Raw genomic sequence first — 25,983 nt, 5'->3', positions numbered from 1 at the left:
GGGATGATTGAACCACCCAGCTCCCAGGTTAAAACAGCTCCAGGAGGGTCCCACAGGTGTGGGGGTCCCTTATCTTTCATTAGCTTTTCCCGAGGGTCCCCCACCCCCGCGTGGAACAGGGCAGGTAAGAGCAACCTAATGGGCCAGCCTGGGAAAACTGGGGGACCCCAGGACCCCTTGCTGGAGTTTTCCTACCTTGAAGCCAAGAGGCTTATTTAGCTGGGCAATTTCTGAGCCCTGACTTCCAGAGGGGACCACTGTCCCACCCGCATTCGGGTAATTAGGCTTCCTATGGCTTGAGCCTCCCAAGGTCTCTGAGCTCTCATGGGAGGGAGCCAAGGCAGGTGTGAAGGCTGGTGGGACAGGGTATGAACGGACCTTGTCGGGCCCACCTTTCCTGGGCACAGTGTAGAGAAGAGCCCCTTTCCCCCAGGTGTTCAGGTATCTGTGTAACCTACCAGAGGGAGATGGGGTGTCGGGGAGGGAGGAGGATGGCGTTGGGTTGCCTCTTAATCAGTCATGGCTGCACCACATTCCATACAAGGTCTCATTTCCAACAGAACCATCAAGACCCACATGGGATTTTATTGTTACACTGCCAAGTAACAAAACCAGATTCCCTCCTCCGCCCCAACCACAGTACGCGCGAAGTGACTGTCATCTCCTTCCCCAGCCAGCCAGGATGGCTTCCTTGCTCCAGCTGTGGGCCCAGGGGCCCCATCCCACAAACAGCTCCCTTACCCCTCCCATCTCCAAGGCCGAATCTGGCCACAGGTCTCTACAGGGTTTTGGCAACGGGGTTCTATCCAGAGCTGGGAGACCAGGAAGTCCCATCATTCTGGCCGTGCCTCCTGAGTTCGCCTCCCGTCCCCAGTGGCACTGAAAGCATGGAGGTGCTGGGCAGATACCCTAATAATTCCTGGGTCTCAGGATCCCCAGCCTTCTGAGTACCTGAGCTCCTGCTCGCGGGGGACCCCCATCTGCCCAGCCGCCATTTTCGGCTCCACCCCATCCAGTCTTGGGGGCAGGAGGGCTGTTCCAGGCGGGGGCCCCTCAGGTATGCCGGAAGCATCCGTCTTTGCCGTGGGTGCTTGTGCCGTGAGCCAGGCGGGGCCCCCGGGCAGCCCGTTGGGAAACACCAGCTGGGTTGGAGGGAACAGTGAGGAGTGAGGAGTCCCCAGGACCTGCGACAGGGGAAGGGCAGGGCCAGGGGTTTAGAAATTCCTCATTCCCTCTCTGGTCACCCAGTGGCCTTGAACTCCCTAGGGACATGACCCCAAGATGCCAGTCCCACAAATATTCTGTGAGAACCTGGTTTCCAGCAATGGGTGGCCCTCGGTGCAGGGAGTTCAACATGCATCCTCCCCGGGCTGGCCAGGGTCGCTGCCTTTCCCATTCCCTCCCTTGCTGGTACTGACCTGTGCTCTGGCTTGGAGGGAGTTTGACCTTGGCCAAAGGTAGCATGACCTTCCCCAGATGCCGGATACCAGGTGCTGGGTGTCCACACACTGGCACCCTATGGTCTGAGATGCTCTCCGTGGGACGGGGCCCCAGGAGGTGTGTCTTGGGGCGGGAGAGCTGTGTTGGTTGGAGAACAGTGAGGTGAGTCAGAGCTGTATGGTATTGCTACAGGGGTCTGCCCTATATGCCGGCCCCCTTTACCCCCTCTGACAGCCTGGGAGACAGAGGCATGGAGGGTGGTGCAGGAGACCCCAGGCCCCCACCCACAAGGAAGGGATGCAGATACTCCATCCCTTGTCTTTTGTCTCACCCCTTGCCCCGTGACCTCAAAGGACCGGGACCTCCGCTTCCTCCTCTTGGCCTCTAGTGACTCCTCCCGTTTCTTGCCCGGGCTTTTCTTCTGGCCACGCATCCAGGGCCCGGCGCCGTCGCCACTGTGCCCAACTGCCTGGGATGGGGCCTCGCCTGTGCTGCTTGATAGGTTGTCCTCACTGGCAGCGTGCTGCAGCGTGGGGCTGGGCGGCCGCTTGCAGGCCAGAGGGCCAGGTGGCTGCGAATCGTCAGCCTCGCGGGGCGAGTGTGGGGACAGGCTGCTGCGCTCCCTGGCAGGTGCCAGCAGGTGGCGCCCCTCGGTGCCCAAAGCCCGAGAGCGCCGCCGAGCAGCCTTCACAGTGATGTACTTGGTACCGGTCAGGATCTCCTTCCTCTCTGGAACGGGACAGAAGGAGCATCCAGCCTGAGCTCCAGACCACATAATCTCCTACCTCCCACACCCCTTCTCCTGCCAAGGCAGGAAATGAGCAGATCCAGAAGGCCTGGGTCCTAATTCCAGCACTCCCACTTGCTTGCTATTCAAGAAACTTGGGGCACGTTTCTGAGCCTTACCTTCATCTGTGAATGTGGGATGGCGAAACTAACCCCACAGGGCTGCTGTGAGGACTAATCGAGAAAATGGGCTTAGGGGGTAGCGATTCTGTCTGTATTTGCTCTTAGAATTATTGCTGGGTGGGAAGAGAGGGGCAGGATCCTAACTGTCGCGTATGCCCCATTCTGACTTCTGATTGTGCCCTCAGTGCTCCGTGTGTCCTTGAGCAGGAGGTTAATCCCCTCTGGGCAGGGGAGCCTCTTTCCAGAATGGGTCGCACCAAAGGCGTGGGTGCAGTCAGCAGTGCAGGACGGCTGGGTGACCCGAACGGTTTAGATGATGCCGGGCTCACGCTGACAGGGCTGGCAGGGGGCACACCTTTGCAGGACAAGGGGATCTCTGACAGATTCTCACTGCTGTCGGGGGAAGAGTTGAGCCGGCTGCTCGGGCTGACCAGGCTGTCCTGAGTGGGGGCCTATGGGGGAAGTGGTTGAGAAGAGAAAGGCCTTAGACCCAGCAGGGACCCCTTGTCTTCTTCAGCAGAGACAGCAGGACCTCAGAGGTGAGGGTCATTTTGAGATCCTCCATCTCAAAATAACCTGTAACCTGTGTCCCTGCCACAACGCCCCCTCCCCCAGCTGTGGAACCCGGGGCCAGTGGTGCTCAGTACTCACCTCCTGGGTCACCAGACCACCGATCTGGATGGGGGGCGGAGTGGACACAGAGGAGCTCTTCACCTGCCAGGCTCGGGGACTGGCTTTGAACACGCGGTTGGCTTCACTGAGGTTGGCAGAGGAGGGTGGGTAGCTATTGACCTGGCTGGTCCCACTGAGGTCCCGGCTCCACCCCAGGGGAGAGCTATTTGTGTGAGGGGCGAACCCAGGCGTCCTGGCTCCAGACTTGTGCTACCACCTCCCTTTCTCGTTCCTGCCCCATCTTCCCCAGGGAACCCGAGTCTGGGTTGGCATCCCTGGGATATGGCTCATATCCCATATCTCAGGACTGGCCGGAGGTGGTCTCTGGCCTCACCTGTCCGTGCTGAGCGGGGGGAGGACGCCGGTCTGCAGGCGCTGAACCTCAGAACTCAGAATCTTCACACTCTCTGGGTCAGACTCCGGTGTCAGCGCGGTTCCTGCTGGGGTAATTTTGGGCAAGGAGCTGTCCTGGGGAGGGAAGGGGGCGGGGGGAGGGCGGTCAGAAGACTTGGTCCTGGACCGGACCAGGGCACAGCATGGGGTGACAGGCACACCAGGTGACCAGGGCTGTAACCTGGCCTAGGAATTTGGAGAGAGCAGTGGGCTTGCGCTCCGGCTCACAAGGGATAAACTGTGGTCTGCTAGGCATCCCCAGTGACACTGCTGGATGGCCTGGTCTCCTGGGAGGGCATCTGGGACCACTTAGGATAGCTCAGATAGCCAACCCTGACCTTCAGACTCTGGGTAAGGACCAGTGCCAGAGAAGAATGCCCTGGGACGGGCACCTTACTCAGGCAAGGCAAAGTGGGGTGGGATAAGAAGGAAGGGGAGCTAACTTCTTGGGGTACCCGCCAGCCTGGTCCCATTCCCACCCCAGCTACCCGCAGGTTTTGCCTGGGGCATCAGTCCCTCCATCAGTACAGGTGCTCCTGCCCAGGCCCAGGCTTGCCCGCACTCCCACCTGCAGGGCCCTAGAGGCCACCCGGTCCATGATGGTGGCCCGCTCCAGGCTGCCCTCCTCCAGCTCCCGCAGGTACACCTCGTACAGCTCCTCCAGGTGCTGCGGGACGGCCAGGTTGTAGTCTGCCGGGGCAGGCAGGGCTCAGGGTGTGCCCTGGGAGGCTCCGCGGGTGGAGGGGGTCCCTGGGGTCTCGGACGTGCGGGGCTTACCCTCGATGATCTGCCGCTGGCCTTGGATGATCTCGTCGCAGAGGCTGCGGTGCTGTTCCAGGCGGCGCACGGCCTCGCGGCGGTGGCGGAGGGCGCCGTCCCGGAGCAGCGCGTGCGACTGCATCTCCGTGTTCTCCACCTCGAGCTCGTGCACGCGGCACAGAAGGCTGAGCACCTCGCGCTGCTCCTCCGAGCCGATGCGCCGCGGCAGCGTCTCCTCCAGGCGCCGGCCCCGGGCGCGAAGCTCTCGGCAGCGCTGCTCCAGCGCCAGCTGAGGGTGGCTGGGGGTCAGCACCAGGCACCCCCAAACCCACCCTCCTAGCCATCGCACCCTTCCAGCCCCCGAGCTCCCTCTGGGCTGAAGCCCCGTTCTGAGGCTAATCCTCGAAGCTCTGTCTTGGGCCTTGAAACCAGGGGCTGCTCCTAAGTGACCCCTCTGTGCCCACCTTCTTTGCCACCCGGGCCACAGCCTGCCCCTGCAATCAGCTCTGTGGGTATCTGCCCCACTCCAGCCCATCTGATGCCCTCAGGGCTCATCACCGCGCCCTGAAGCCCCCGGTCTGGGTGTACGCTCCAGAGCAGGACAAGACCCCCGATCTGGAAAGCCCTAATTAAAATCCTGACTACCATTTTTTGAATCCTTGGTATGCAAAAGGCATTGATTTAATGTCCCCAACAACCCCACGAAGGACCACGTCACGACTACTCCCATTCCAGAGATGAGTAAGTGAACCACAAAGAGGGAATTGAGCGAGGTCACAGAAGATCTGAGGCCTGAGCTCCCAGGGCTGAGCCCTCCCGCACCGCACCCCCAGCCCCTTCTGAAACCGCCCCCCTGCCCCCAGCCCCAGGCACCTTCTGCTTCCGTAGCTTCTTCTGCTCCCCGACCAGGGCGGCAATGCTCTCCCGGGCTGAGGCCACCTCTGGGGGCTCCAGGGTGTCCGGCTGCTCATCGCCCATGTCGGAGTCCTTCTCGCTGTCGTCCTTGGTGTAGGATTCCTTCCGCTGCTCCTCCCGCCATTTGAGCGCCCTGCGGGACTTCTCATGCTCCCAGCTGCCATGAGCCCACCCCAGGGAGACAGGGGAGTTCAGACCACAGGGGCACAGTGTGCGGCTACAGCTCCCAAACCCTCTGTCCAGTTCCGGGATGGGACCTGGACGGCCCCGGGGCAGGGGCTGCTTACCCGGCGATGGTGAGCAGGTGGCGGGAGGTGTCGATCTGGACCTCCATGGCGCGATTCTCCAGCTCCAGCAGGCGCCTCCGCACATCCATCTGCTCCTGGAAAGCGCTGATAAGCTGCTCCCGCAGCTGTCCCATCTCGGCCTGCTCACCCTGCCCACTGTGCAGTTGGACCTCGGCTGCCCAGAGGATGGGGGCAGAGGCAGTCAGCGGAGGAGGGAGGGTCAGGCCAGGCACATCTGGGCCTACGTGGGGCCCTCCCCCGTCCCTGTCTTCCCAAACCACCCACAAGATCTCCTAGATTACTACTTCCTCCCACACCTTACTTCCACACTGTCTTCCGGGTTTGGTCCACGGGTGATTCCCCGCTCCTCTGTATGACCTGGGCTTCCCCTAGCCCTTATAGAACCTTTATGCCAACTATAAAAGGTGGCCCTTAAACCTTTACTGCCATCTGTGGGAAAACCATCCATAGCAAATACACAAATCTACAAGAGAATGGTACCCGTTCCAGTGACGCTGGGCACAGCCTCACGGCCCTGAGAGTGCCCCCCGACAGCTAAGTGCTCACATGTCTCTCACTCGTGTGATCTCACCGACTCTTAGTTAATGTTAAGTCTCTGAAACAGAGACCACCATTGTATACGACGCTTGAAAAACAGAAGGTTCAGAGCAGTTGAATGATTAGCCCAAGGCCACCTGCCCAGGAAAAGCCCGAATCTGGATTTGAACCCGGCACCACCTGACCCCCGAGCAATTTGAGACAGGCTGGGAGGGCTGCCCGAGATGGGCCCCCAGGAGCACAGACCCACGCACACACCTTGGATGTGGCGGATGTCACCCCGCTCCGGCCGGCCCTGGGCCTGGCCCCGCCCACCCTGCTCATCGATCTTGCACTTGAGCCTCTGGATCTCGCCCCGCAGGTCCGCGATGATGCTGGTGTACTGGGCGATGTGGTAGGAGACGTTGAGCAGGTTCTGCTTCACCTGTGGGGAGCACAGCGCGGGGGGCAGAGCAGGTAGAGTCAGCCCAGATGCTGGGCCAGCCTGCAGGGTCTTCTTTCTCCTTCTGCCCCCAGTCTTCCTAGATGACAGTCACAGTCCCTCTGGCTTCCAACCCCTAAACCTATTGCACTCCATGCCTCTGCCGGACCCACACTTCTAACATGCTGCTGCTTCTGCTCTTCAACCTTCGGTGGCTCCCTACTGCTCAGGAGAAATGTTCTAATTCCTTCGCCTGGGCCCACCACTATCTCAAATTTCATTTTTTAAAAAATATTTTATGTATTTTAGAGATAGAGAGGGAGTGCACCAGCGAGGGGAGGAGCCCAGGGAGAGGGAGAGAGAATCTCAAGTAGACTCCACGCTGAGCAGGAGCCCAGTGCAGGGCTCGATCCCACAACCCATGAGATCAGGACCTGAGCTGAAATCAAGAGTCGGATGCTTAACTGACTGAGCCACCCAGGCGCCTCTCTCAATTTTCATTTCGTCACCGCTCCACCAGGAACATTCTGCTTTGGTTGAGGAACTGTCCTGTTGTCCCCACCTGTATCAGGTACCATCTCCTTTCTGCTCTTGAAACCTCTATGCTTATTGCTACCCCCTCCTTCTAGAGTGTCCTTCCCATCTTTCAGAGTCACACTGTCACACTGTCACACTGACAGTCCCCAAAGAGCTCCACCAGGTCCCACCAGCCCACCCCCACTTCCCCATTTCCTCGCTGCCTCAGCACCTACTGTTGGCATCCCTTGCCAGAATATTAACAATATTCTGAACTATCAATATTCAAGGACATGTCTCCTGCTCCTACGAAGTTCTTGGAGAGCTGGAATAACACGCAAAGCCCCGGGGACAGTGGCTGGCAAAAGGCAGTGTTGCGGGAGTGTTCGTAAGTTCTATCTGGCGAGTGTCTGTTCCCACCCTTCCACGCGTGCAGGTCAAGAGAAGCTTCCTACATCAGGTGACGGGGACTCTAACGCCTTTGCCCAAAGGGGACAACATGGGCTCAGAAGCCAGCCAGGGCCACTTCTGGTCTCAGTGCCGTCCATCACTGCCCATCTGGGAAGTCACTTAACCTTCTTCAGCCTCACTTCCCTAAACCGAGAGATGGGAGTGTAGGGAGTCTGGCCTCGCTCCAAGAGGGAAGGAGGGGAAGGGAACGGGGCGGGCGACATGGGCAACATCCCCATGGGCGACATGGGGATGGAGGCCAGGGCCACAGTGGCCGGCCCCAGAGGGAGTGGAGTGTGGGATGGCAGGGATCCCTCCAGGGACTTCCGTCTCAGCCCAGGAAAGGACCTTACCCTGGTCTTGATGTTCTTGGCCCGGCCGGCATAGGTCAGGGTGTTCCGGGACTCCTCAAAGGCGCTGCTGGCAGGACTGATGTGCGCGATCATCACGGTGCGGCTGTTCCCACCCAGGGAGTCCTGATGGCGGGGAGGGCGGGCTGCAGTCAGCCAGCGACCACCTCCCTGGGGCCCTGCTGCTCCTACCAGGCTGTGCTCTTTCGCTCGCTCTGTCTCACGCACACTCACAGACACATTCACTCTGGTGCTGGTGTCGAGCATCACACGGACTCCCCCGGGTCCAGATATCCCCCCTGCTTCTGTTCCTTCTTCCCACTTGTGGTTTCTTTTCCAAATTTCTATTTGAATATTTCAAGTATCTGATCCCGGTCAGGGCCTCCCGGCTTTCCCTTTCCCTCCTCTCATACCAGAGAACGAGGAAAGGCGGCCACTGTGGTGGTTGGGAACGAGGGTGGGAAGGTGCCCTAAGGGCTCCCCCTGTCCCATCCCCTCTGGCATCTCAAGTAACCCCCCGACTCCCCATTTCTGACAGCTGGTGGCACTGCTGTTGCGGCTGTAGTGAGGGATGGGGGAACGGGGACCACTGTATGACGGATGAATGTGGCCTGTGGCCACCCCTTCCCTTGTTCCATGTGAACAGCCCTGGATGCAGGGGAGGGGAGTGGGGAGAAAGCCTCGGCTCCCACGATTAGCAGGAGAGTGACCTCAGGCACACTCTTCGTCTCCCTGATCCTTGAATTCCTTGCTCTTAAAAATGTCAGCATTTGCACCACCGTCCCCCCCTCCCAGCTTATGGGCACACTGATGGCGGCCAGCTGAGGGTGGGCTCGGGTGACCCTGCACTTATCCTGGACTGTAGACTCTGTCTTCCAGCACTTACTACCGTGGGCCCTTGGGAAATTTGCTCATAAATGGAAACAGTATCCGCCCCCCTCATGCCTGGGGTTGCATCATGAAGAAAGGAGTTAGTTGGGTGAGGCCCAGCCAGGGGTGGGCCCCCAAATGGCAGACACTGTGAGCCCTGAGGCTGATGTCCACCGGAACCCCAAATCCAGGTGGCTTTCAGTTCCCTCAGCCCCGCAGCCCTGGGTGAGGGGGGCGGTGTCAGGTGCAGCGCCTTTTCTTCCCTGTTGCCCACTTTGGTTGGGTTCACCAGGTAAAATACAGGACACTCAGTTAAATCTGAATGTCAGATAAACAACGGATGATTTTTTTTTTTTTTTAGTATAAGTATGTCCCAAATGTTGTATGGGACATACTTACACTAAAACAAATTTTGTTGTTTATCTGACATTCTCATGTAGCTGGGTGGCCTGTATGTGTTTTTAAAGATTTTATTTATTTATTTGAGAGAGGGGGAAGGAGGGAGAGAGCACGAGCGACGGTGGGGGGGAGGGACCGAGGGAGAGGGAGAAGCAGGCCCCCCACTGAGCAGGGAGCCCCATGCGGGGCTCGATCCCAGGACCCTGAGGTCATGACCTGAGCTGAAGGCAGATGCTGAACTGACTGAGCCACCCGGGCACCCCTGGTTGCCTGTCTTTTGATCTGGGGGTGCGGGGCCGGCGGCCCGGGGCTACCTTCAGCAGCCGGGTGAGCTTGCTGTCGCGGTAGTTGATGTACTTGTTGCTGCTCTTGTCACTCAGCGCGTTGATGCAGTTGCCCAGGGCCAGCAGGGAGCGGTTGATGTGGGCGCCCTCCTTCATGCGCTGCCCGCGGTTCTGCGTCTGGGGGGGTGAGCGGTGGCAGAAGCGGCCTTGTGGGTCAGGGGACGGGCTTCACCACCGCCCTGGGCCGCGAGCCCTTTCCCCTCCCTCCGGGCTCTGAAACGTGGGGGTGACCCAGGGCCGAGTCTCGCCTTCCTCGCGGGGTCATCCAGGGCATTCGAGAAGGTGAGAGAACCGGAGGCCTCTGAAGACAGTGGCGGACTGCTTCTGAGGAGGGCTGAGAGCCCGGCCCTTGTCTCCCTCAGGGGTTGGCCCCACGGCGCCAAAAATGACATGGAAGGAGGTGGAGGCCTCCCTGGCCGCTCGGCTGAGAGCTGGCGTGAGCACCGGCATGTGGCTCCAGAGTGTGCCCTGGGCTTCAGGGGAAGGAGGGAAGTGCGTGTGTGTGTGTGTGTGTGTGAGAGAGAGAGAATATGCGAGAAGTGTCAGGGTGGGGGGAAGAGAGAAAGAATGTGAGGGAGAGAATGTGAGGAAAGTGTGTGTGTGTGTGAGAGAGAGAGAATGTGAGGGAATGAGTGTGGCATGTGTGTGGAAGAAAGAATGTGTGCGCGTGAGTGTGTAGGGAGAAGGGTGTGGGAGTGCACTAGCGTGCACGTGTGAGTGTGCTGGGCTCCTCTCCTTCCCTTGGGCCCGCAGGGACACTGGCGAGGATGAGGAGGCTCTGCTCAGAGCTGCCTGGGCCTGGGCCTCCAAAGCTGGGGCCTCAGGGGACACCCCTCTCTCCCTGGCTGCTCCGCTGTGTCCCTCCAAGAAGCCCTCAGGCCCTCCCGGGGGAGAGGGGGTGCTTCTTGAGCCCCCCCCCCACCGCCGCCCCATTGAATCCCAGTCCCACAGGCTCGAACCTGAAACCCTGTTAATTCTCTCTGGCCACTGGCCTGTCCCCTGGATTTGTTAGCAGTGACATCACCCGGCCTCATCACTTGGGGGACCGTGAAACCTCCCAATTTGCCTGAAGGAGGGGTTCCTGGGCCTACACATTGGGGCCGAGGCCGTAGAGCCAGGGGAGCAGGGCTTAGTGTCGGGGACAAATGCTCTGAGAGATGGTGATGGGCCTTCCTCTCTCCTCGATGGGGTAGGCAGGGCCCCCTGAGTCAGGGGGCGTCTGTGTCCCCCAGACCAGCTCCTCATCTGGGCCCATTCACTCTCACTCCCCCTGGCCCTCCTCCAGGGCAGCCCGTCCCCTTCCTGGAGAAACACTCCTCACCCCACGCCCTTTCCCACAGAGAGCTGGGATACCCCACCCCCACTTCCCGTCATGCTCCTCTGGGACACTCCTCAGTCCCTGACCCAGGGGGGCCCCTCATCCCCACCCCGCCGAGGATGGTCTCCCCCGTGATCTCCTGGGGACGCCGGGAGGTCAGCATCCCTGCGCTCTCCCCACCCCCCAGAAACCGTTCTCCCCAGTGCTGGGGGAGCTGACCTCACCTGGGAGGCGCGCTCAGAGCCAGCCAGGTCGATCATGAACAGGCGGCCCTGCCGCACCTCCTGCAGGATGTTCTTGACCCGGCTGCGCTGGCGCACGGCCACCTGGAGCACGGCGTGGGAGCGGGAGGACGTCCGGTTGGCAGCCGTGGGCTCCTGGGTCCTCTGCCGGTTGCCCTTCATCAGCAACTGCATGATCTGGGCGGGGGGGGGGGTGGTGGGAAGGACGCCTCTCTTGGGGATCCATGGGGATCCCCCCACATCCTGCATCTTGGAGGTTGGGAAGGGGCCCAGGTGGAGTGAGGGGCAGTCTGGAGGCCGGTTGCCTCATTTGTCCCCCCAAGGTGAGCGCAGCCAGGGGCACGGAGGCAGGTGAGAGCCCCCTGCTTGGATACGGGACTCTCTGTGTCTGTCCCAGCTCCAGCCCCAGCCGAGCGGGCAGCAGCTCCCTGCCTGCCGTCCTCTGTCCCCTCCTGCCCCACAGGGGTGAACAGCCCTCTCCACCGCCCCGCTGGTGTGCAAGACTTGCCTCTTTGGCGTTGATGGTGGAGACCTCGGTGATTCCAGCCACCTGGATCACCCCTTTGGAGTCCTCCCTCAGTTCTAGGTACCCCAGGGAGGGGTTCAGCAGGTCCCGGATCATCTCATTGTAGATCTGATGGTGCCAGTGGGCGAGGGGCAGGGGACAAGTGCAACGGGGAGACTAAGGGCAGGAGGCCCAGACAGGGACCAGATTCCCCATCCCTCCCAAGCAAGACGGGGACAGGAGCTCCCACATTCTGAGCCCCAGCCTGGGAGCTTCAGACTCCTCTCAGGGAAACTCTGGTTAAGGAGAAAGTCCCCCTCCTTTCTACCGGGTGGGGGTAATGGGGCTTTAGCATCCATAGGGAAACACTGGGCTGCCAGAACTTGGGATACAAAAAGCTTCAGAACCAAGTGGGATCCCTTTGCAGGAGGGCTGGGCACTGGGCAGAAGACAGGGACCTGACGGATGGCCAGCCCTGCTTGTTGCTAGGCAACGCTTACGCTACACCGCCCCCCACAAGGGCATCTTGCTGGCTGAGTCAATGCCGCGCTGGCTGCAGCAGTGTGGCTAGCAGCAACGCCTCACTGCCCTTCCTGAGCTGTCACCCGGGAGATTATCAGCTCCCGCACGGAGCTGGGGCAGCCAGGAGCCAGGTGGCATGCAGCCCACTGGCTCTTCTGCCTCTTCCGGCCTCTGCACGATCCTACTGCCGATGCCTCCTTGCTGCCTGGCGGGAGCACTCCCACCGGGTGGGCGCTCGGGGCTGAGGCCGGGGATCAAAGGCTGGCAGGTTCAGGCCTGTGCACGCATGCAGGTCTCACCTGTACCCACGCCCACAGAGTGCCTGGAGGTGGCGGGGCAGGACAGACACGGCTTTCAGGAAGGGGCCTTTGAGGATAGTTAGGTGCTGAGCCGTTTGGGAGGGTGGCCGAGGTGTTTGCTCAGGGTCGAGGGTACTTTGAATTATGGCAAAATAGACAGGGCTTGGCTCTCAAGGTCTGGGGTCCTGAGTTTGAATCCCTGCCCCCTGACTTATTGTGTGATGTTGACCTAGTGTAACCTCTCTGAGCCTCAGATTTTTGCAGAGTGGGGCCAACAACGTGTGTGCGGCTGTCCCAGGGGCTTCTTGCCCACGCTGCGGTCAGGGGAGGCTCACCTCCAGGTAGGACATGGACACCTCATACTCCATGTCGTTGCTGGTCTCCTCAATGGCACGGAAGAGGTCATTGAGGGTCCGAACGTAGATGCCAGGCTCATGGTCTGTGCCCAGCATGGTGTAGGTTTTCCCACAGCCTGGGGCAGAACACGGTGGAGGGTGAGCAGGGTGGGGGCCAGAATCGCGGCTTTGCTGGACAGGAGCTCCTGGCACACCTAGGTCTGGCCTCAAGGCTGGGTACCTCCCAAATGGCCAAGGAGGGAGGGGTCAGGGAGGATGGCGTTCTTGCCTGGTGATGGGGCCTCTGGGGCCAGAGGACCCTGCGGGCGTTGGGATCAGATACACGCTTGATTCCGGCCTCAGCTGGGGCCAGAGCAGTTCTCTGATGGAGGGTCAGGGGCCCGTTGCTCCAGGGGGACGAATGGGGCACACCGTCCCGTCCCACGGTCTCGGCCCCTCCCTCACCTGTGGGGCCATATGCGAAGACAGTGGCATTGTAGCCGGAGATGACGCCATCGATGAGGCTCTTGGTAGTGGCCTGATAGACCGTCTCCTGTAGGGAAGAGCAAACCCGTCAGGGGCCTCGGGCACACGTGGGGCGGAGCACACATGCCCATGGGCCGTCCTGGCCCCCAGCATAAGCAGCTTCTGTTTCTGGGGCTCTCAGCCCGAGGAGTAGGGGCAAGGAATGGGGGCTGGGGGTCTCTGCTTTCGCCCCATGGGGGACACCAGCCTGAAAAGAGCTCAGGACACCTGAGACACCTGCCCCCACAACTGGCTCCCGGCCCCCTGCCCCGAGGACGCATCGCATCTGCTCCTAGAAGCATCCCCCAGATGGGGAAGACAGGGGTCCCTGGGAGGGTGTCAGCTTCCCCAAGACTCCTCCCCACACCAGATGGGCTTCGCGTGCCCTCCCCATGGGGGCCAGCCTGGGGGTGTGCTACATGGATAGCGTCTGCCCACTGACTCAGGTGTGCCCGTGCAAGAGGCTGGGTGCAAGCCATATAGGCACATTTGCATGCATGAGGATGTGGTAGAGGGGAAAGCCAGCGAGCTAGTGGTGGAGGGAGGGCTGAGGGTCAGTGGCAGGGTCCCCTGAGGGCTCTCTCCTCAGGGTGGGGGTCAAAGGTTGGAGAGGGGCTCCTGCATGTCCCTAGGGCCAGGCCCTCCCCCACCTGGGTGGCAGTGAAGTCAAAGGCCACGTCAAACAGGTAGGACTTCTCCCGGGAACGGTGTGCCCGCAGGACGTCATCGGGGTCCTCCATCGGGTCCATGAGAACCACCATCTGCAAAAGTCCGCAAGGGGGGGCGTCTGGCAGTCACCAGGGAGCCAGAGGCCCACACCGATGTCAACTCTGGCCTCAGCTCTCCTCACCCAGGACACGGGGCAAGCTAAGCAGCCGCAGGCCCCTGAGCCCCTGGCCCAGACCTGCCCCGTCAGCTCCGCCGGGGTGTCTGATCTGGGGGCTTGGCTCTGGACACCCCACAGGGAAGCCTCCCTATTGACTGACAATGCCCCACAGGAGCCGAGAGGGCCATGGCACGCCAGGCCACATGGGACCCAGACCTGGGTGGGGGGGCAACACCATGCCCTGTGCACCTCTACCAGAGGGGAAGGAACAATACTAATGGCTTGCATTTACGACGCATTTACTGTGTGTCAGGACCTGCTGTAAGCACTTTCGACACCCGGACTCACTTAACCCCCCACTCCAAGGCCAGGTGGTAAGGCCCATGATTGTTCCTACTTGACAGGTGAGGAAATCGAGGCCCAAAGAAGTCACTTGTTCGAGCTCACATACCAGCAAGCAGGGGAACTGGGACTGAAGACCTGGGATCTGGGTTCAAAGTCTGTAGCCCCTGGTCTGCCTCACCCCTGCACCCCAGCCTCCGCCAGTGGGTAGACCCAGGGGTAGAGCAAGAGAGCCACGGACTGCGGGCTGGCAAGGGTGAGGAAAGTGGGCTGGGCTTGGGGACTGTCCATCGGTGTTGGAGAGGGGGGCTTGGGGCGACTTATCAAGGCCCCTGCAGCCTTGAGCCTGAGCTGCGGGTGGAAGGAAGGGCCAGGGGTCGGAAGGTAGGATGACGGTACAGGCTGGCCATCCTGGGCTCCCTTCCCTGCAGGGTGGGGGCCTCTGGCTCCGTGTGCTTGTGTGGGGGGCTGGAAGGACGCGCACGGCACTTCCCCGGGCTCTTCCTGTGCTCCAAGGATGATCAAGGGACCCATTTTCTAGAACAAACTCGAAGCCTGCTCCACATACAGCTCCATTCTGCACCCCCCCCACCCCTTGGCCCGGGGGTCCTGGATACGCTGAGCCTGGTCCCGGACTGAGGGAAGGTGCAGGGGAAGGAGGCTGGGTCTTGGCCTGAGGTTCTCGGCCTGGGGAAGTTGTGGGGAGAGACAGTGCCCAGATGGATGAAAACGCCAGGAGGTATTCGAAGATGCGTGGTAGGGCTGGAGCTGGGGGTATTTAGGACAAGGTGGGAGAGCTAAGTCAGGGCAAGGTACGCCTGACCCATTGTACTCTTGTTAGCAGAGCGGCCTTGTGGGACGCCTTTAACCCGCCTGGTCCTGGGTCTCCTCCGCCGCCAGATGGGACAGGAGTATTATCTGCCCGCAGGGCTATGTAGAACCCGTGAGATAACGTGTGTGGTGTGTGTGGGCACAACACCGGGCATATACTAAATGCCCAAGGGTCTTCATTCACAGGGAAGTGAGGAGGGACAGCGGCGGTGATGCAGGTGATGGGCCACCCCACCCCCACTGAGGAGGGGGCCACCAGGATGCCACAGGCTCTGCGCCTGCCCAAGTCCCCTCGGGAGCTGAGCCTCCAGGTCGAGTCCCCGTCCTCCGCCCCAGCTGTCCCATTGGGATGCCCCGCGAGAGGCAGCTCCATGTTCGGGAGCACCTGGGCTCATGCTGGACAGCGAGGGCAAATCAAGTCTCAGCTGTGCTCCAGGGCCGGACGGTGGTCGCAGCCAGCATGATGGCCTCATGGTGCCCTCCACTCCCAGTGGGAGCACAGGGGGTAAGAACAGAGGGAGCGGGCGTCTTCACACCCAGACCTCCTCTGGGTACATGATAATGATAGCTCATCTTCACGGAGCCCTTTCACAGGAACTCATTATCCCCAGATGGGGACACTGAAGCCCAAAGTCACATAGCTAAGAAACAGTGGGGCCGGGCCGGGAGCCCAGGCAGTCTGGCTCCTGGGCTCCCTGTCCACCACTGTGAACCTGCTCTAATGGGCATACCCTCTGCTCCCTCTGCTCCCTCGAGGGCCGTGCGGGATGGGTGTGGCAGTAGGAGGGTGTGCCCCCACCAAGTGTGGCCTCAGCACATTGTCCCTACCTAATCCAACTCTGGAAATGAGATGTTGACCAAAGAGGTAAACTGAGTCCTAGCAGAGGGCCAGGCATTGAGGAGGATGTGCTGTCCCAGCACCACCCCAGGTGACAGACAGCGGCTGAGCTCCCTTCCTGGGCCAGCAGGGTAGCTGGGGCCAGGGACAGCCATGAAAAGGGCTTGAGAATAGACAAGGCATGAGGGGCAGTCACTCTGAGGGACAGAGAGGACTGACGGACGGCGAGGCAGCAGGAGGCCAGCCTGGAGCCCAGCCCGGCTCTGTGGGGGTGGGAGATCCACAGTGGATCCCTCTGGATGCACCCCCTTTGAGCAAGAGGCACACCCCTGGACAGGGTCCCAGCTTGGGACTCCCACTGACTCCTCTCGGCACTTGGGTGTGTGCCGATGTCTAGCCCCCTCCTTCATGACTTGGACGCGTGCAGTAGGTACGCACTCGTGCTCGCTGCATGTAGAGTGGTCTAAGACCCTCGGGGTCCCAGCAGAGCCCACTCCGGAGATTCTCATAGAAAAGGGAAGAGAGAAGGGGTAAGGCCTCACCCCAGGAGGTCTAGACCCAGGAGTTTCACCCGGAAGTCTCATCCAACCTGGTAATTTCAGGTAAACCAGTTAGGGGGCACGGCCCCAGACAGGCCGGGTAGGGGCTTCGTGCAGGGAGAGAATAAGGCCACCGACTGGGCCCCCTCACTGCTTGCCGGAGGCTGGGTGGCCGCGGTAAGCTGAGTGCAGGGCATCTAGGCCTACAGCTGTCAGCTGGGGTGCCCACCTGTCCCCGTCACTGCCTCAGGGCTGCAGCCCCAGTGCCCTATCAGCCTCCTCCAGGATCCAGTTCCTGTCTCTGGCCCTAAAGCCAGCAGCCTAAGCCCTGATTAAGTTTCAGACCCCAACGAAGATAACGCTGCCTCCGAGTCCCCTGGCACGGGTCCCGGTGGGATGCAACAGGAACCCGACCAGCCGATCCAGCTCTCACCCCTCGGGCGCCAGCGCTCCTGCTGACGTGGGCAGGGCTGGCAGCTGTGGGGGGCCCCCTCTGGGGACCTTGGGTACGGGGGAGGGTGAGCAGCACGCACCAATGCTCATCACCCACGGATCACCTTCAAACAACCTCCGAGCACTGCCAAGTTCATGGCACCCTGGACATTGGGTTCCTTTGATATCTGGGCTCCTGAATCAGTACACTGTCCGCACAGCTGCCGTGACCCCTCTTAAAGAGGTCTTTGTCTGCGTCTCCATCTGCCTGGGTCCCCAGCCCACGCCCCACCTCCCGAGCACCACCCCCATCCCTGTCCACTCTGCCATACAATGAGGGCCTTGTGCCCCTCGGCCAGGTGAACTGGAGCTGAGCCAGGGAGGGCTGGGAGGGGGGGCTTTGGGATGCCACCCCAGAGAGCAGCAGAGGGCATGCAGGGCAGGGGAAGCTTCTAGGTACCAGCCAGTAAGCGAGGCCCAGGGAGAGAGAAAGTGAGATGAGGTTTCCCCACACCTGACTCTGCAGGAAGCAGTCAGAAGCCACGGGACCACTACAGGAAGGCTTTCTGGAGGAGGCGGTGTCAGCACCAAGTCTTAAAAGATCAGCAGGGGTTGGCAGAGAGATGTGAGGTAAGGGGAGCATTCTAGAGAAAACTGTGAGCAAGGCCGTGGGGTGAGAGGCAGGCTGTGGGCAGCAGTTCTCAGCTCAGAATCTCCGGGGAGGGGGCGGTTCTTGTGAAAATGCAGGGTTGGGAAGAGAGCGCAGGGCCTCTCCCTCCTGTTCTCACTCCCGGAATCTCCAGAGCACGGGCCCAAGATGGCCATAGGGGCGAGGCGTCTGGGCCCCCTCTGTGAGCACATGCTGTCCCCGGCCCCTGGGTAGCCTCCAACGCACCCCCTAAATGTCATCCTGGCCGGCGCCCCGCATGTGCCCGGGGAATGTTTCCAAATAAAGCTGCCTTTGGGGGAGCTCTGTGTGTACCAGGCACTGTGCTAAGTGGTTTGCACACATTTTCCCCAGACACTCCAAGATCCCTCCACTGTAATGAGAGTCACACCATTAATGTCCCAAAGCTGCACAGCCAAGCAGAGAGCTGGCCGGACTGAGAGCTGTCTGGTCCCAGAACCGAGGCTCCTGACGCCCAGGATGCCACCGCTGCCTCCCGAATGGATGAGCGCACCAAAAGCAGCCTGGCTGGGCCAATGGGCACCCGGTATGGGGTGAACCGTGTCCTCCCCGAATTAAAATGTTGAAGTTCTAACCCCCAGAACCTCAGAGCGTGATTTTATTTGGAAGCAGGGTCATTGCTGAGATACCAAGTTAAGATGAGGTCACACTGGGGTGGCGTCGGCCCTAAATCCGGGATGACCCCGGTGTCCTTCTGGAAAGGTGAAGTGTGGATACAGACACGCATCTAAGGAAGAGGGCCTGAAGAGCCATAGGTCCCAGAGAACCATCTGCAAGCCAAGGAGAGATACCTGGACGGACCCTTCCCTCGACACCCTCAGAGGGAGCTGACCCTCTGGACTTCTGGCCTCCAGGATGGTGGAAGAATCGATGTCTGTGGTATTTGGTTATGTCAGCCTCACAAACCCTACAATACCCAAGGCAGGCGCACCTGCTGGGGGGGGTGGCTTGTGGGCACCCAAGGGGGCGGGGCCTCGAGCGGCCCCTCACCCAGCCCCGAGGTGGTGGACTCAGCACGGAGGTGGGGGGGGGGCTCTCTTTCACAGTCCCAGCATCATAAATGTTCACGCCCCCCGCATGCTGGCCACCTGCCCCTGGGAGGCTTCAGCGGGGACTGGAGGAGGGGATCCGGTGGGGACTGGATCGCACCCTATACACAGGGGCCTCCCCAGGCCGGCGGGCAGGCAGGGGGCAGGGCCGGGACCAGAGAAGGTGGGCTCTGACCCCGCAGGGCCAGGCCTCCTGACTCAGCAGAGGCCCCCCCCGGCCCCGGCCTCCCTCTCAGACCGGCTCTTCATTCAGTGCAGATTTTGACGTTTCCATAGTTCCAGACTTTAAGCCCGGAAACCCGAGATCCGAGATCCAGAGGGAAGTAGGGGGCCTCAGGCGGGGGAGGGCATCTGTAAACTCTATGCCCCTGAAGGACGGGCTCCTCCCCAGCATCTCCTAGGTGAGAAATACCCCGAACAAAGCCTAACCATTCTTCCTGCTACACACCGCTGCTGTGTAAGCTGCTGGTGCTCTGATTAGCTTTGCACTTTCCACTAGCTTCTTCCTGGCTTGCAAAGGGCGAGACCTTTGAGGTCAGGGTGGCTCAGTCTTGGCACTACTGGCACTCTGGGCTGGATCACTGTGAGGGGACCTGTCCCGTGCACTGCAGGCGGCTTAGCAGCGTCACCGGCCATCGGAGGCCAGTGACACGCCTCCCTCCCAGGTGTGGCATTGCCAGATGCCCTCTGGAGGACAAAATCGCCCCCAGTTGACACCCTCCGACCTAGATCATTCCTCCTGGAGTCTCCAGGGCTGGCAGGGAAGATCTCCAAGGAAAGGGGTGTCCCAAGTTGGGTTTAGGGTCTACAATGCTGTGTGACCTTGAGGAAACTGCATCCCCTCTCTGGGCCCCACATTCTTCCCAGTTGGAAGTCAGGGAGGGCCAAAAGGGCCTTTGCCTTGAAGAAAGAAATCGTACCAACCCTGCCAGCCTACTCAGGAAGCCCCAGTGGAGAATGAACATCTGGGAAGGCCCAGGTCTCAGAAATTCCATCTCCGGTCCAGGAAGCCTGCAGGGAGCCCCTTTATCCTCAGGGTGGAAATGAGGCAGAGCCTGACGAAAGCCTGACTCCAGGTGGGTATCGCCCCTGTGAGGCTGCTTCTGGATTTTTGTTCGCTTTTTCTTTAAGAAGGAGAATTTGTTGCCGGTCATATCTCTAGCTGAAATGTGCCCGCCCATGAGTGCTCAAGAATTGGAGACTCTAATCCCAAGAAAGGTGTCCCCTTCAGGCTAGCCGGAAAGGACCAGACAGGAGCCTGCTGAGCTCATAAAGCCACCAAGGCCCAGAGGGCTGCTTAGCACAGAGCTGTACCTGGCCAGGCCCCCACAGGCCTCCAGGACTCCGAGGGCCCTGAGGCCCAGCAGGAGGGGAGGCCTGACCTCGAGGATGCAGATGGGGCTGCGTCTCTGCAGACACCTTCATCGGAGACCCCCAAGGAGTGTGGGAGAGGCCAATTCCCAGGTACCATGCAGATTCACTAAACGAGCATCTCTGGGGGAAGTGGGGCCACACAGATCCGCCTTTTGAACTAGAACCTGCCTCGCACCCATCAGTCACAAGGTTTGGGGATCCTTACGTCCTGGCAGCCTTATTCACAGTAGCCAAGAAGTAGGGACCCTCCCCCCCTTGAAAACATGCTGCTCAGTGACCGAAGCCAGACATCAAGGACCATGGAGTGCGAGATTCCATTTATAGGAAGTGTCCAGAATGGGAGGATCCATAGAGAAAGTAGATAAGTGGTTGGCTGGGGCAGGGAGGAGCTGGGGGGTGCTAGGGAAGGGCTGGGCGGGGGGCAGCCTACGGTAGGGAGCCCTTGGATCCCTTCCCTGTCACTTCCCGCCAGGCTCAGCTCTTCGGGGGCAATGGGCTGGCCGAGAAGCCTCCAGAGGGTGGGTGCATGGGAAAGCGGGGTGAAGGTGGGCTGCCCCCCACTGCCCCCCCGGGATGCTCATGTCTGACGCTGGGCACCTGTCACCCTATGCTTTCTTTCTCTTTCATGGGAGCTGTGTGTGTGGCTGGGTTTCTCCCTCTCACTAGCTCCGGTAAGCCTCCCAACACCCCTTGGGTGGGGTTCTTATTACCCTGTCTTCTGATGAGAACAAAGAGGCTGGAGGCCTGCCAGGGCCTGGGGATCCCAGGCACAGCTCCTCAGACAGGACCCCAGGAGCCCAAGGGCGACAGTGGGACTTGGAGCAGATGATGGCTTACTGTGGGATTACGCATGTTGTCAGGTGACTTAAATCCTGTAGGTAAACAGCCTGGAAAGCTGGAAGGAGGGTCAGCAGGCTGTGGGCCAGGTTGGGGGCAGGGAGAGGGCGGAAGGAGTGGAGATGCTTCTACCGGGGAACTTCTAGACCCCCGCAGCCTCTCGGCCTGCACCTGCCCTCCCTTTGTGGTCGTGGATGGTGTCCCCGAGGGGTCCGGCGTCGGGTGCAGTCCCACTTCAGGTGCTGGCAACAGGCTTCCCAGAACACACAGGTGGGGAGGTGACCATTTCACCTCCTGACTCAGGAGACAGGAAGCAGGAGGTGGGCTGAGTGTCACTCTCTTTTGGCTCGAAGCCATCCCGTATCTCAGTCCTTAAATAAACTAACATCTATTAAGCCCCTACTGTATGCCAGGCACGTGGAAGCACTGGGCCTACATTAGCCTCCAAAAACTGCCGAACAAGGTCTTCTGATTTTGGTCCTGGATTGAAAGGGGGGCTTCAGACAACAAGCCCGCCAAGGCACCCAGACCACCCCCTTTACCAACCTGCACCCTCACTCCAGACCACCCAGAATCCAGGCACACCGGCCTCTGTTCCCGGGGGACACTTTGCCTCTCTCACCCCCAGGCCCGCAACGGCGCCAGCAGGGGAAAAGTAACCCACCCAACAGAGACAAGAGGCAGAGCCCAGAGCCCGAAGCCAGAAGAAGCCGGGTTGGGGGGCTTTCTGTGGCACTGAGCCACCCGGGCCACGATGGTCACGAGGAAGGAAGGGAAGGAACAGAGCACCTCTTCGCTCCAACCCCGTGTCTGCTTTAGAAGATGCCGATCGCTGTGAGGCCACTTGGACCCTCCTGCGTCTGTCCCAGGAAGAAACTCCAAGGCCATGGTGTCCCAGGACACTCCCCAAGTCACCGCACTGGCCCTCCAGGCTCCAGACTTCAGGAGGAAGGGGCAGCGCTAACCCGCCAGCTGGACCGTCAGTGAGGCTAACTGAGCCTGTGTCCCCCACCTCCATCAGGGCCAGGGGTGCACGCCGGGAGGGCCAGGCTTGCAGACAAACCAGTGGGGGTCGCTGGCGAAGGACAGAGGTCTAGGGGTGGCAGACAGGTCAGAATGGGAGACGAGGGAAGTGGGCTGTCCGTTCTGCTTCTTGGGCTCCTGTGTCTCACCTCCTACTGGCGAGGGCCTTCTCTGCTGGCTGACGGACGGGGGGTGTTAGGAGGTTCCCAGCCTGCCAACTGCTGAGGCTGCTCCAAAAATGTGGGCCAGAACAGCCATCTTTGAACCCACTGGGGACAGAAGGCACTCGAGGCCACAAGCCCAGCACTGTCCCACAGGCTATGCTGGTATCCCTGAGCCCACGCCACTCAGACGACCCGCCCTGCCGCTCTCAGCGGACAAAGGAGCAGCCCTGTTAGGACTGCCCCGTCCAGAACCTTCTCAGAGACACAGCTGGGCCAGATCAGCCCAGACCCTCCCTCTCCACTTGTAGGGACAGAAAGGAGCTACTGTTTGGCATGTGTGGGCACACAGTGGGCTGTACCCCAGACCAGAGCGTTTCTATCAACATCGGTTAATACCTCTCAGCCCCCGCGCCGGCCGGGAGCCAGGAGCAGCAGAGAAAGAGAGCCATCATTGTCCCCGCCCTGAGGACCTGATATTCTTGGGGACAAGCTGGACAAATGGGGAGTGGCCCTTGCCTGGAAGGTTTCTGGCTCATCAGGCTGGCCCCTCTCGTCGGCCAACCCAGCGGCTCCTGGGAGCTTTCAGCCGCTAGTTGATAATATCCAGTTACAACTATTAAACTCCTACTGTGTGCCGGGCACTGGAAAAGCGCTGAGCACACATGAGCCCGCAAAGACCCTCTCGAGAGGGCAATATGGTTGCCATCCCCACTTACAGGCAAGGTGGCCGAGGATCTGAGAAGCAACCCGTCCAAGGCCACCCAGTTGACGATGGCACAACCCACCCTGTGTGATGTCAGGTGTATTCACCCCTACTCCTGCCCAGCCTACCCGAACAGCCAGGGTCCTCCCGTCACTCCTGGCTTTCTCTGAGGTCTCTGAGGAAGTCTCCCCCTTCCTGAGAGCAAATAGAGGAGGGGCTCAGTTGGTTAAGAGTCTGACTCTTGGTTCGGCTCAGATCATGATCTCGGGGTCCTGAGATTGAGCCCCACGTGGGCTCCCTGCTCAGCGCAGGGTCTGCTTGTCCCTCTCCCTCTCTTTCTCTCTCAAATGAAAGAATCTCAAAAAATAAACAAAGAGAGAGAGAGAGAAAGTGCGAGGCTGACACCAGTAGGCTCCCCACGAGAGCTGAGGGAAGAGGCTGGAGGAGGCACCTGTCCCTCGGGGAGCCTGGAGGCAGGTGGGCGGTCTGCCTCCAGCTCACTTCTCACGGCCTTTGGGCTTCCTGAGTCCAGCCCTCCAGCCCCAGACCTGGGCCCAGCAGGTGCTCACGTGTGCCCTTCACTGCATGGGGCAATGCCCCCGGACTTCTCGGACTCGCCAGCATACCTTGCCATCTTGATGAGCCCCGACACTCAGGAGAAGCCAGCAGTAGCGGCCACCGAGCCGTCCCCACCGCTGTGCCCACCCCCACCCCAGCACCTGCGTCCTCACTGCCGACCCAGACAGTCATCCTGGCCATGGTCCAAGAGTGTGCAGTCTGGCCCCTGCCATGTCCCCCACCTCACCTCACACCTCTCGGCCCTCGCTCCTGCTGGATCCACCCGGGCCTCTTCTGTCACTCTTTGCCTTTGCACCTGCCAGGGCCTCTGGTTGACGGGTCTCCCTCCGTGCGCCGCCGAAGTACCCGTCTCCTCTCTTGCTTTACCTCAAGCGCCACCTCCTAAGGGAGCCCTCCCTGACCAGTGCTGACTCAACCCCCCTCAGCGCCACACGTTTCTCGGCAGCCCTTGCTGGGGTTAATGCTTTGATTAGTGCTTTGTCTCCTTGTGCGGCCCGGAAGGTACCGGAGGCGAGGGCGGGGTCTCTTCCGCTCCCTGTGGTCTCCAGCTCCGTCCGCTGCCCCTGTGTGCTGGGGCCACTTGGTACGTATTTGCCCCCTGCACAGATGGGGGCAGGACTCGCCCTGCCCACCACATCACAGTGACACTAGGACCAATAGAGCAAACGGATACCCTAAGACTTTACAAAACACGAGCAGTCTTTGCAAAATCTGAACCGGAGGTAGGCTCTAGCTCTAGACCTCGGAGATATGCGCTCCGTGGACGGCAGACACGCTCCAGGCGTGGCTGACCTGCTAAGTGGGGCACGTCCTGTCACAGGCACGTGGTAGGTATGTGGCATTTTAAGGGCTGGACTGGAGAGCTCAGGGCCCACCCATGCAAGGGAAGCTTTTGGCTCTCCTTGGATCAATCTGGGAAGGCTTCTGGGAAGAAGAACCCTGGCTTTCTTGACAATGTCATCAGTGACACAACCAAGAGCTCGGTGGATGGAGGAAGGTTGATGCTGCAAGCCACAGGGACCCTTCCTGCCCCCCTCCCGTAAGCAGGTGCCCACCCTGCCACGTGTAAGCACAGCTCTGTGCCCCCTGTGGCTCCCAGCCACAGCCCCGTGTACCTGCTCGTCCACTTTATGGGCTATGAGGGTGGCTCCTTCCTCCAGCTCTGCCACGCTGATGGGCCGGACCCGGAGTGCCACCTAGGAGGGAAGGCCAGACCCCTGAGATTAGAAGACAAGGGCCAGAATGGTCAGACAGGAGCACGAGAGGCCCCCAGGATTCCCCTGGGCAAGGCCCCTGGGTTCTCCCCTGTGTGACCATCCCAGGCATCCTTGGTCTTAAGGAAAACTCAGTGGTTCAAGGCCACCGCCCGGGTGGAGGGGAGCAGGTCCACGGCGTACGGGCTCCCTCTGAGTGTATGAATTTCCCCAAGGAGCCGGGCCTCAGGGAGAGTCCCAGGGGAGAGAGTGGTCTGCTTCTCCAGCCTGCATCAGTCACTCGCCCAAATTAAGCACTTGCAGCTCCCCAGGGCTTTGAACTCGGAGACTTGGCACTGGAACAGCCTGTGTGTGCATCTGTAAATGATGCACGGCTCCTGAAGCCGCGGGCCTGGCTGGAGGCAGGACGGGGCTTCACCCTGACTTCCTAACAACCCTGGACTGCATTCCTGCCCGGCACAGCTAGAGGAGGGGTGTTCCCGCCTCTCTCCATTTTCCAGCTGGTAAGAGCTGGTGGGTCTTCATCCTGGGCATAGGTCTTCCCAAAGAACGAGAGGTTGCATTTCTTTTGCAGACCAAGGGGAAATGCCTGCTGGAAGTATGGGCATCACTGATGGATCCTCACGCCGGGTAAGAACATCGCTCTCTGAGGGACCTCTGCGGACCATCAGATCATCTTTACCGGCCTCCTGGGCCCAACCCCACAGGTGGGAGAGGGAGGACCCGCCATCCCTATCCTGTGCCGGGACAAGCATGGAGCCCAATGTGGGGCTTGAACTCACAACCCTGAGATCAAGACCTGGGCTGAGATCGAGAGTCAGATCCTTCACCGACTGAGCCACCCAGGCATCCCCAAGGGTCTGTCTTCAGTCTCCGCTGGCCCCAGAGGCCCCCACTCACACCCCTTCATCTGTCCCAGCCCCCAGAGCTCAGGGAGGGGCTGCATCTTGGTTGCTTCCAACACTTCTCTGGAATAACGGACAGCATCTGTGTTGAAACCCAGTAACCAGCTGTTCTCAACCCCATGCCAGCAACTCTGGCTCCCTGGGCTCCTGTCTGCCCATCTGTGATTCCCAATCCCTTAGAACTCCCGACCCTACAGCACCAGGGCAGCTCTGGCTCAGGGAGCTCTGGCTCGCCCTGCCCCCTGGCTTTTCTAGATCAGAGAGCAGTCTCACCCCAGAGACCCATCTACACAAGCTTTAGGGATGGGAGGGGGTCCCCTGGTGGGGAAGGTGTAAGGGGCGGGGGGTGAGGTTGAAGCTAGGCTGACTTTTCAGGGCTCAACAGGACGGCCAGGATACCTTCCTTCTTGACATCGAGGACTTGGGGAAAGTTGCTCCGGACAGTCCCATCCCTGACCTTAGTCGGGTTGAGGGGACAGGACAGCTGTGACCGTGGCCAACTCAGAGGCTGGGTTTCTGGAGTGGGGGGTTGCTATGAATGGGGGCGGGGAGGAGGTTGTCGGGGTCTCACCATGAGCTGCTGGTCCTTGGAGTCCCCGCTGTCCTTCAT

The 25,983-nt window shown here is 60.5% G+C and overlaps 1 protein-coding gene across 1 annotated transcript; it reads right to left on the bottom strand.

The window, feature by feature from the left end:
* Positions 1 to 548: 548 nt before the first annotated feature.
* Positions 549 to 25,983, bottom strand: KIF19 (kinesin family member 19; the record flags this gene model as incomplete). The annotated part of the gene is made up of 20 exons (XM_080826590.1): positions 549 to 1,184; positions 1,419 to 1,578; positions 1,772 to 2,169; positions 2,705 to 2,801; positions 3,001 to 3,106; positions 3,356 to 3,489; positions 3,983 to 4,104; positions 4,192 to 4,462; positions 5,047 to 5,245; positions 5,376 to 5,550; positions 6,192 to 6,357; positions 7,674 to 7,796; positions 9,254 to 9,400; positions 10,826 to 11,020; positions 11,352 to 11,477; positions 12,505 to 12,641; positions 12,970 to 13,057; positions 13,680 to 13,790; positions 24,370 to 24,450; positions 25,945 to 25,983. 20 exons carry the CDS (start codon positions 25,981 to 25,983, stop codon positions 1,054 to 1,056), a joined length of 3,006 nt encoding a protein of 1,001 aa, XP_080682716.1. The 3' UTR covers positions 549 to 1,053.

Source organism: Martes martes (genome assembly GCF_963455335.1).
Source record: "Martes martes genome assembly, chromosome: 16".
In the NCBI taxonomy this organism is placed as follows: domain Eukaryota; kingdom Metazoa; phylum Chordata; class Mammalia; order Carnivora; family Mustelidae; genus Martes; species Martes martes.
This window is presented reverse-complemented; position numbering and strand designations above follow the sequence as displayed.